Source organism: Colossoma macropomum, unplaced genomic scaffold (genome assembly GCF_904425465.1).
Source record: "Colossoma macropomum unplaced genomic scaffold, Colossoma_macropomum, whole genome shotgun sequence".
NCBI lineage: Eukaryota > Metazoa > Chordata > Actinopteri > Characiformes > Serrasalmidae > Colossoma > Colossoma macropomum.
In genome coordinates this window covers 48,959,408-48,971,039 of record NW_023494792.1, presented here as the reverse complement: position 1 = coordinate 48,971,039, position 11,632 = coordinate 48,959,408, and the positions used below count along the sequence as shown (strand labels likewise).

Below are 11,632 nucleotides of genomic sequence, written 5' to 3'. Positions count from 1 at the left end.
AATTCACAACACCTGTGATGTTTTTTTTTTTGGACAGCAGCTGCTTTCTTCATGGTGTCTTTCATTGAACACCACTCGTTTAGTTTTTCTAACAGCTGACCCACAAACAAAAGCTTGTATAGTCTTCTGTAAGTCTTTTGCTGTTACCCTTGGGTTCTTTCTCAGCTCTTTCAGGATTCTCTGTTGTGCTCTTTGAGTGACCTTAACAAGATGCCCATTCCCAGGGACAGCAACAACTGCTATGAACTTTCTCCATATGTTGGCAATTTGGGATTGACTGATGTACACCCAGGTCTTCAGCAATGCTTTTGTAGCCTTTCCACCATCATTCGTCTCTACAACACGTCTTCTGAAAGTTGTTTGCATCGAGGCATGGCTCACACTAACCTTTCTTAAGAAGAACAGATTGGTCAGTAAGCAGTCTTTGTGTGCTGCCTTTATTTAATGGGCAAAGCACCTGTGAAACCCACACTTTGAATCTCATCTCAAATAAAACATCTTTTGCCAATTAGCTCTTGGAGAAGTCATTAACAAAGAGGTTTGTGTGCTTTTTCTAGCCTCCACTGTGGAGGCTTACTCAGTGTGCTCAATAAAAGAAATGAAAAGTACAACTGTCTGTGTGTTATTAGTTTATATTGTGTTTGTCCACAGACAACAATCAGTCCACATTCTATTGTAATCAATGTGGAAACCCAGGTAATTCCAAAGGGTTCACTAACTGTGAACTGTATTTAAGGATGTATTCACTACACCACATTCAATGCAAACAACTACTACAGTTGCATGCAAAAGTTTCAGCACTAAAGTCATATATGTGTGCTAATGCACAATTACTTGTTTAAGATACATTAGATTATTAACTGTTCATAACTTTAAAGGACTTTGTTACGTATGGTTCTTTCAGTCATCAGTAATGGATCAGTAAAACTGAATAAAGAAAGGAAAAGGTACATAAACGTGTCCTAAAGTTTTATTATGGAGTAAACAAAAAAACGCCACACTGTCAACATGTTTGAATAAGGACATGGCAGACAGCCTCTGCAGTGCTAACACTGTAACAGCACAGTGACTCAAAAGCAAAGAGACCTTAGACGAATGAAGCTGTCTCAGGTAATAAATACACAGGCTGCTCCTCACTATTTCTCTTGCTGTTCTCCTCCTATGTCTGCTTAACATGGGTGGTGGTCTGGTACTCGTTTCCTGAAAGACAAAAAAAAAAAAATGACGGCAAGCGATGAGTCATCATAACACACTGTCTCACACTCACACAGTGATGCAGCATTTTTCTCTCTCCAAACTGCGTCATTCCTCCCAGTCTGCTTCTGAACCTAAAAACGCATGCTGTGAAGTAAATGAAAAGCCCAACTACCACAAATGCTAATCTAAAAGATGAACTACAAAAGGTGTTTTACTGCCCTCTCTTGGGCAGTTAGGCTAAAGGTCAGCAGTTGTCCAGACTCACCTGGGTGCTGCCTTGATGATGTTGTCTACGCGGAGGATCATCTCGGCAGCCTCAGCAGCGCTCAACAGGACCTGCCTCTTCACCTGGAAACTCTCTGTAATGCCCAGCTCTGCCATGTCACCGATCTTTCCCCGCGTCATGTCTGAATCAGAGCAGGGGACAAGGATTAGAGGTCAGAAATTAAGCTTAATAAGAGCCAAACAATGGCTTTGCATACTAGTGAAAATACAATATATAGTCTCTGGACAACAAATTAGCAACCCTTTTCTATAAAGCTGAAGAAAGGGGTTATATATTGACAGCCACAATCTTGCAAGAACAAACTAAACAGCGATAAATAAACTGGCATTAAAAATTAAAACAGACCAAAATGATTTTAAAAAACAACGAAAATTTTAGTATTAAAAATCATGAAGAGCTAAAGTAAGCAAAAAAAATGCATGATATCCGGATTCTGGCTCTGTAAATAAAGCAGTTATACTGCCAACTTAATCATCCACATTACTTTATCAGAGTAAGAAAAGAACAAGTAAAGTTTTAAGCAAATTCATCAAGGCCTCTACGCATGTGTGTGTTGGTACTGCCGCAGAGCTGAACTCACCCAGGCCAAAAGTGGTTTTGTTCTCCTGGTGAGCTGCTCTCAGCTGGGCCACAAGGTCTGCGCTGTCATAACCAGCATTATCTGCAATAATGGTCGGTAACTACGACAAAAAACACACAAGTTTGTTAGGCTGTCCTCCAGTAGAAAGAGTAAACTACCAACAGATCTGAAGGCAGATAAACTGTATTTAATCAGGAATTTTAAAAGAAAAAAAAAAGTACTAGAGATTTTTTTAACCTTGACAGCAAGTTAGAAGCACTGCATTCGTACAATTCACAGAGAGATCGGTAAGAAATCTGGACCCAAGTGGCTCAACAGACTAAGAAGTTTGTGCCCCATTACTGGGACCAGAGTTGGATTCCCAATGTCACATCGAGTGCAAAAGGGCTGTAGATTGAATGTTTGCTAATACAGAGCATCTCTCAGATATATAAGCATTTAGGATTTACTGCTCACCTCCAGGCTTGTTCAGCCGTCCTACTACATCGAAAACATGCAGTGTAATCCCCCCCCCTCTTGGTCCCACTAAAATCACTGACCACAGCTTTAAGTGTTAGAGAAGAGCACTCAGGCACCAGCTCTCACCATTCTCAGTGCTTTGGCAAAGGACTCCATTGCTACTGCTTCTTTGCCTGGGGTTCTGCTGGCTAAGTCTGTCACCACTTTAGCCATCAACATTTCTGAACAACCTACAGGAGGTCAGAAAAACAAAAACAATTCTTAATTTCCCATATACTGATCAAATCTTAAAAAAAAATCTACTTTTGTGAGAAGTGGAACATTTGAAACAGGAGGAACAAAGCGGTGTCCAGGGCTAAACTAAAAGAAGAGGTGAAAATGATTCAGAAGGGGACAAAAAGGGAACGAATGAGTGGAGGAGAGACTGGGAGAGTGAAGAGAGATTACTAACCTCCTCCATAGACAGTGCGAGTCTCTTTAACAGTCTGAGCCAAAACGCACAGAGCATCATGCAGAGAACGCTCTGCCTCATCCAGAATCTGCTGAGTCGCCCCACGGAGAACGATAGTGCAGGCCTCACCTGGGCACAAACACACAAAGTCATCTACTGTGCCGAAACACACGAACTGGGCATTTCTTATCTAGCTTAAATCCGGAATGTATAGGTAAAGAAGCTGTTTAAATCATTATAATTCTAAAGCATGTGGGCCTACACACACACACACACACACACACACTCTCATACTCATAACTACTAACTTACAAACTAGTTTCATATTAGATACTAAATGTTGATATTAGCGCATACATACATACACACACAACGTAAAACTAAAACAGATACACTTAATCCCTTAGTGCACTGTCTTTATCACCCTAAATGAGCCAAGTTGCTGTTTGCACTGTTTACATTGTGTTACATAAGATTTCAGAGGACTTCAAGAACCCTAGATTTTACAGTACAATAGACTTACAAAACACTACATACTCCAGCACATAGGCAGAGTCTGCATAGACACTCACCCATGGCCACTCCAGAGAAATGAATAAGAGTGTCCTCTCCGATCATCACCTCCTCAATGAGTTTACAGTGGCCCAGTTTCACCAGCTCAGGGTGGTCAAAGGTAGATGTGATCTCTCCCCCTGAGGAAGGAAGTAATGCAGCTTTAACACCATTAACACTAATGTAATGCAAGTAGTTCAAAAGAAACACAGTTACTTAAAACATACCCGTAACCAGCGCCAGCCTCTCCACTCCAACAAAGTCTGCATGCTCAATGGCCATGACACCAGCGGCGGCAAAGAGCTGCTCAGGGTAGTTATAGATCAGTTGCCTAACAGGGGAAATGCAGTACACTGTAAAAATCACCTCCAAATGAACCCATTTCATTCTTTAAGAGAGGGGCTGTTAATTAAAACTGAAAAAGTGAAACATGAGTAATGTCAGACCCTGAGGGTATCTAAAAGCTTTTTTTTCCAGTTGTAAGGCGCACTCAGCTTTTTATTAACTTTTATCAACTCGTTACAGGTTATTCTGGAGTTGGTCATATTTCACAGAATACCTCGTAGCTCTTAAGTATTAACACTTAATGAGTCAGACTTTAACTCTATGGAATGCAAGTTGCCATATAAAGCAAAACTATTTTAATGTCTATAGGCAGCATTTTGTTTATTAAAGGAACAATGAGCAATTTTCTTTATGAAGCAACCAGTTTGACAATGTTCTTGGAAACATATACTGACACCTATCGGCGTGGGTGATGCAGAGCGTCTATACTGCCCCCCGGTGTTGTGAAGAGGCTATCACCCTATTCTCATTTTACAGCGGAATGACAGTCTTCAGCTGTGTTATCAGTGTTGCTCAAAAGATCTCAGAGTTGGAGATGAGTTACTAGTAACTATAAAAAAAAAATGTTTCTTTTTTTCTGTGTAGTGATTAATTGACACAGCTGTTGTCATAACCAGTTTAGACAGTTAACAGTTATCGGTACAAGTACCAGCTAGCAAACACATCCAGCAGCGTTAATGTAACGTTTGAGATTGAGCCCTTTCTGACTTCAGATGTAAATCACTCTCTCTTTGCTAATTTGCAGCTGAAGCTGATGTTACTAAGAAAGTGTCAGCCTGACAGCGACACAGCTTAGCAAATTATTTACTCCACCTGATAGAGTCGTACAGACAACTTTGATTTTTAGACTGATTAAAGCTTTTGCTTTTGGTCATGTTGACGATGCCTGACAACAAATCAAGTCTTTTACCCAAATTTACAGCAGGAAATACACAATTCAGCATAATTCTGTCCTTCATTACTGCTTTTCAACTGGAAAATGCAACTGCAATGTTTATCCTGATTCTTTGCTGGGCTTCTTCCTTCTGTTTTTAATATATTTATTTATTTACTTTTACACAGCCTAACATTACTTGCTCTGTCAGTAGATCCTCCATAATCATTTTTTTCCATTGAATATTCAGTAAACACACAAGTCACCTGTCACGTACTGCACTGAATAACCTGCGAGAAAGTGACCAGCACAGCCTTAGCAGCTTTAACCTATGAGCAAGCAAATCTTCTTCTACAGCGAGTTTGCTCGGGTGTTGTTAGATGATCTAAACATGGCACCGTATCTATTTAAAATCCAAACACACACACTTCCAGCCCTGTGTGCTAAGGTGAGACTAAGCCTGTACCTGTTGATGAAGCAGTTGATGCCGTGCTTCAGAATGCGCTCTACTTTCTCCTTCATTTTCTCCTTCTCAGCCAGTTCAATCTCTGCCACTTTTGCTGTGGAGTCCACGCGCACTCTAGAGCCAAAGATCTGCACAAGCGACACATATCAATAAATGGACTGGTCCACAGCAACACAAAGAGAGTGAAGAAAGGCAGTTTCTGAAGCAGTGGAAGAATGAAAGGTGTACCTTGATCTTGTCTGTGTCCATGCCAGTGTTGGCAATGAGGATATTTGCATTCTCGATCCTCTTAGGCTGGTTGACGCCAATTTTCTTGTCAAGCAGGAATCCTTTTGGGAAAAAAACAAAAAAGATTCATCTGTAAAGACCAGGTAACCATGAAGCACTACGGTATGAATTAAACTATAAGCTGCATAACCAAAACCACTTGACCATTTGCAAAATTCTGAGGACATCTAACTTAGTTAAAGCTGGTATATCCGCAAGATTTTCAGCTCAGGCTACCTGGTAGCATCCGTAAGCATGAGTAAAGGTACTAAATGACAAAAGATTTTAGGAGTACAAAAGGAAAATTTAGAAGCACACAGAAGAGTACATTTGAAATATTTTTCATTCAAAAATATACTGGCTTTACAAGATGTTCAGTACAACCACCTGCTGAGAACTGACAATAGAACGTGAATTACGACAACAGAATGCCAATTTAGTGAACAAAATGGATTCTGGAAACCATGTTTACATTAATCAAAACAGGAAAATTGTTTAGCCACTCGATATTAAAGAAGCAGGTTAAAGAGACAGCTTTAGCAACAGAGGCCGTCCCTCCAGATGAGCTAATGGCTAAAGATAACGCTGGAATTAGTCAGAGCAATGTTATATGCTGAAAGGAACTCATCTTTTACACAAGGTATTCAGTAAACTTCAATGAAATAATAGAACTGATGGCACGTGTATGAGTACATTAATAATTTATATTTACAGAGTCCTAATCACAAATGTGAGCAACGCACAATACAACTTAATCTGACTAATTTACCAAGCAGATAAACAACCTAACTAGGTAGCTATCTGATCACACACAATTTCCTGCAATGTTATTTATCTTTAGACATCACAATAATAAAACATTTTTTTAGCAAATACCTTTACCTAAATACAGTTTAGCTAATTTTAGAGCCCGTATAATTCTGTCTGTTAAGAGTTTTGACAGTGAGCTTTTTGTGTTGTCTTTCTACATAGTTTAATCCAAATTGTTTTCAGCTTCAGAAATGAAAAAACACCATCTGCCAGATGACCAGGAAAAGCACGTCATGCATTATTCATTTTCCAGTCACAGCTTTCCATATTTTAGCCTAATAATTCTGACTAATTTACTGCCACTGCCATTCTCACTGTAGGTTTGATTAGACAATGTTTTTATTTCTTTGCTGGATGGAGAAAGGAACGTTTTGAGACAAATGTGATTCGCTAAGAGGCGTATAAATGCTAATTTTGCAAACAGTCAATTGGAGCAGACTAAACTAAATAAACATCATTCATCAGAGAAGAAAACAGAACATAAACTAGAACAATTAAAACAATTGACTCAACAATCAACTTCAGACCTTCATCCAGATAAGAGTCGGTAAGACTTCCTCCAAGTTTCTTGATAACGTGGATGGCCTCCAGATTGCCAGATCCTTTCAGTCTGAGCACTGCCTCCACAGCCAGCTTGGCAAAGTGGTCTTTATGGTGAGTGAGCAGTTTGGATGACAAAGTTGTGCGAGCAATGTTCAACAGATCCTCCTGGAACTTCTCCTGGTCGTTACTGTAAACATGGATAGAACCAGTGTAAATCCTTATTGGTTCAAACTTTAACTGTGCTTTAACTGTTAGAATGGCATCACATTCTCAGACACCTACAGTGGCAACAGGAACTGATTATCTCAACTGGATTACTTTTACCTAGGGAAGTACTATAAATTAAGTCATTCCCAACAAGAATTTTGGATTTTAATCCAATATGAATTTGCATTTGCAGTAGTTTGTACAGTGTGACAGTAATAACTGGAGCAAATGGCCTCCTATAATTGGCTAAATCCAGAGCTCCCTTAGTAATAGGTGGGAGTCCAGTTCCAATTTATTTCTTACAAATGGAATAACAAAACTTGCTGATGGATACTGTCATGCAGCCAGGTGTTACTGATATTGAGCGTAGCCCCACCACATAAAAGTGATGTGTGGATCTAGCATATGACCTTTCAGTCCAGGCTATCTGTGCCAATTTGGGGAAACTGCACACATTTCATCCCATGCAAACTGTCACATCCTTAGTGGTTACCAGCCCTGGTTCTGGAGATTTACTTTCCTGCAGAGTTTAGCTCCAATCTGCATCTATCATGATGCCCCAAACTTTTGCCTGATGCCAATGCTGGAGCAGGTATGGCAGATTGTAGTTGGAGCTAGAATCTGCAAGAAAGTAGATCTTTAGGACCAGGGTTGGTGACCGCTGCCTTAAAAATGAAATTACAGACGCTCCACAAAACTAATCCAGCTTAAACAGTGCTTTGGACTAAAGTTACTGGAAAAAAACTGGGGAAAAATTATATATTTTTTTTTAAATGTTAAGTTGATTAGTAACTGTATTTGTTTAAATGCTGATCTTTACCCATGGTCCACTGCAGCCTCCTTCAGGGCCTCACGAGCAGCCTGGGTTGCTTTCCTCCACCCGGAGACGATGATCTGAGGATGGATCTTCCTCGCAATCAGCAACTCTGCTTCCTAATGCACAATTAATACACAAAAGCCCACCACCAATCAACAAATTGGTATCTATGAAGACATGAACAGGAGTCTGGGGGGGGCCTTTATTAACCATAACAGGAATGTATCACAAGGCAATGTTAAATAGTAAGACCACACAGCCTCACCCTGAGCAGTTCAGCCGCCAGCACAGTCACAGAAGTAGTGCCATCCCCAACCTCATCATCCTGGACCTTGGACATATCTGAAAACAAGATAATAGAGAAAAGCCCACTGATTACCTGAGCAACACCACTAAAGGCTCATCCTGACCCTGTTGTACTGAACTGAATGCTTACAATTTAGTATTAGACCTCATCTATCTCTCCTCTGAGTCTGGTGTCTACAGAGAGGCCACACTCACCAACCAGCACTTTGGCGGCAGGGTTATCTACTCCGATGGCTTTCAGAATGGTTGCTCCATCGTTGGTGACTGTAACAGAGCCATCTCGTCCACCACCCAAGAGGATTTTGTCCTGCAGAGAACATGAGCAATACAAGAGATGGTTAAACAAGAACCCAACAAAAACCCATCATGTATATATAAACAAAAATAAATCCATACCATTCCTTTTGGTCCAAGAGTACTTTTCACCAGATCCCCAATAGCAATGGCACCAATAAAGGAGGACTAAGAGAAAAGACAGACAAAAGTTAGCACAACTGCTCAAAAAGTACACAAATGAATCTAGATGAATTCGACACATTTGTTTTTTTTTCTAGCATTTACTGTATGAACCCATTTAGGCAATATAAGTTAATGGCTCTGAGGGCCATGTGATATGTAAAGTCATCCTACAGCTTACAGAGCAACATGAGAGTTTTCACTATTTACAAAGTGATCTTGGATTGTACTTTTTGAGCCAATATGAATTCCAAACTCTGCTAAATGCTGCATCAACATTTCTGGTTAATACTCAGAGGAAAGCACTCACCAGACGAGCAGTTTCTGCTTTCTCCTCATCAGCGCCATGTTTGAAGATGTTCACTGGGGCCAGTGATAGTGAGGCCTGTCAAAATACAAGAGAGAGATGAGTTACTCAGCACTACTACAACGTCATATACACTACTGTTCAGACATCTGAAAAAAAGCAGTTTAAGAGCAGTGCCCAGAATTAACAGAGGTATAAATCATTCTATAATATTGTTTTTAAAAAGGACAGCCTCAATATTAAAATTATGATATTAATATCCAGAATGCAAAGTATTTGAAAAGTGCACTACTCACATCTCGAAGCAAATAACTGAATATACAACTGCAGTATATTATTTAATGTTTAGTAACTTCTTACTGCTACCTAAACCATAATCTTATGATGTTACTGAACAAAACCACTGAAAAGCCTTTTGGTGCCATGATGTTTATAATATTAAGATCAATATAATTTTTACTAGAAGTTACTATTTGAAAAAAACTACATTGCAAAATGAGCTTTGTTCCAAAATGCATCACAGAACACTTTCAAGAATATTCTTGTTCTTTTTTTATGAGACACTGTTGGGAGTCACTTGAAGGAATATCAATGATACACTCTTAAAAAAAACACGGTTCTTCAAGGGTCTTATAGTAAAGAATATGGTTCTACTTAGAACCCTGAGTTTTATATAGAACCAATTTGTGCTTAAATGGTTCTTTGCGTGATGAAATTATTCTTCAGCTTGGAGGAGAATATGTTGCATATGTTTCTATTACAGAACCTTTTTTAAAAATTCTTCTACATAGCACCAAAAAGGGTTCTTCTATTTTACAAGATTGGCATCGTAACAGAAGAACCCTGCTTGATGCTATATAGAGATAAAAGAGCCATATAAAAGAATATTCAAGCGCATATAATAGTGTATACTATTTTAACATCAGTAGAGGAAAAACGCGTTTTCCATTGTCCGCCACCTGTTACTCATTTCAAAAACTCGAAATATCCAAAATGGTATCATGTATGATACCGTTACATATCATTATGAAAGTCTTCATATTAACATGTTCCCCAAGTAACACTGTTCATGAGAGAATAATGTCGCTACATGCAGCATCCAAATACAGTCAGTGATGGAGAGAAGAGCTTCAGCGCAGAGCTGCTGTCTGACTCTGTGACTCGCCAACTCCTCCCTCTCCTCCTCAGAAACCACTAGAAACTCCGCTAGGCGTGCTAGCCAGCAAGCTAGCCTGCTAACGTCTCTCAAATTCAGCACTGATAAAGACAGGCTGGCTAGCTCGCTGTATTAACTGTCACGTACGCAATAAAATGAGTGAAAAAGAATTAGAGTCAAAGTTAACGGGAAAACGTAACCTAGTTTTCTAACTGCTGTGGTTTAAGACATGCTGACTAGCTGTAAGCTAACCGGCTAGCTAGCTAGCCAAGCTGCTAACACACCCAGCATATTAAACAATGGACACTGACAGCTAACCTTATTAGACGAGGCTGAAGTCGGCTCCCTATCCGCCAGTTCCTTGTTCTAATGTTACGGTTCCACCTTAAATGGTGCAGCACGTCCATTCTAGTGCCTCGGGTATCACAATGTAACTGCTGAACTATTTAAGGTGGAGCGGAAAATTCGAACAAGAAGCTGAACTTCAGCTTCGTCGTTGTTGGCTATTTTGTACCCACCCAAGGGAAATTAGAGCGCTTTTAAACAATCTCTGACGAGCCTCATATACACACCCATGAGCGCTTTGTATGTACAGTGTCCAGACACTGCTCAGACAGCATGTCTGGGAATCAGCCGAGCTGAGCTAACTCCGCTAACTCAGCTAACGTTAGCGGTTTTCCAGCCGAGCCGGGGCCGAACATGTGCACTGAACAGCGCTGAACGAGCGAGGGCTGCTTTGAGCCTTTACGCTTCTAAACTCATAAAGCTGTGTTTTCGATAGCCTGATCATGACATGTTACAGCTTTTTAATCGCACTGCTGATAAATCTCTCATCAGATGTGACTTAATTCAGATAAAGACTCACCATGGTCGCTCTAGGTTGGGTTAAAGCCGCACACGCACCGAAACCAGGAACCCTGCAGCGCTAACGCTGTGACAGTAACGAACGGGCGGCCGGGACGGACATTTCAAATTAAAAGTCTCAGCTCGTTACACTCATAAAACCGGGCGTTTCAGATGTGGAGTCATTATTTACTCTAGCATTGGCAGCATAATAAGTGTAATGAGCATATTTTCAAGCTTCTAAGTGTTTAAAACGCTTCGGTCAAGGAAATGTATCTACATCTGCACTGCAGGGTCTTTTATTTTTGCTGGTTTTATTAATTTATGTGCAGGAAAATATTACAGCAGTTCAGTTCGCAGTTCACAAGCACATTGTTGAAAATAGTTTGGGCAGGCTGAACAAACCATGACAAAAAGAGCTATTTTATGTAATCATGTCTGTAATCATGGACTGGACTACTGAACTGAAACTAGCCTATATAAGCTGCATATTTATGACCGTTTCATTAAAAATGTGTTTTCTTGCTCCTTTTGGGTTGATCGCTCTCTAGACCTGAAAAGAATCTCTGGTAAATAAATTCCCCTTAAAAGTCACGATGTTTTATTACTTTTTGATGACCTTTTATTTAACTCACATGAGCGCTTTATAATACACTTTATTATAATAATAGCTAAACTGTGTATACATAGCTACACTGATCTTTGTGTGC

At 39.9% G+C, this 11,632-nt stretch overlaps 1 protein-coding gene across 1 annotated transcript; it reads right to left on the bottom strand.

The window, feature by feature from the left end:
• Positions 1–952: 952 nt before the first annotated feature.
• cct2 (chaperonin containing TCP1, subunit 2 (beta)) lies at positions 953–11,053 on the bottom strand. The gene is made up of 16 exons (XM_036577436.1): positions 10,945–11,053; positions 8,927–9,001; positions 8,557–8,622; positions 8,356–8,467; positions 8,120–8,196; positions 7,858–7,970; positions 6,815–7,017; positions 5,439–5,539; positions 5,211–5,338; positions 3,753–3,856; positions 3,546–3,665; positions 2,974–3,102; positions 2,649–2,752; positions 2,064–2,163; positions 1,463–1,604; positions 953–1,200 (listed from the first exon to the last, which is right to left on the bottom strand). Exons 1-16 carry the CDS (start codon positions 10,945–10,947, stop codon positions 1,170–1,172), a joined length of 1,608 nt encoding a protein of 535 aa, XP_036433329.1. The 5' UTR covers positions 10,948–11,053; the 3' UTR covers positions 953–1,169.
• Positions 11,054–11,632: the final 579 nt, after the last annotated feature.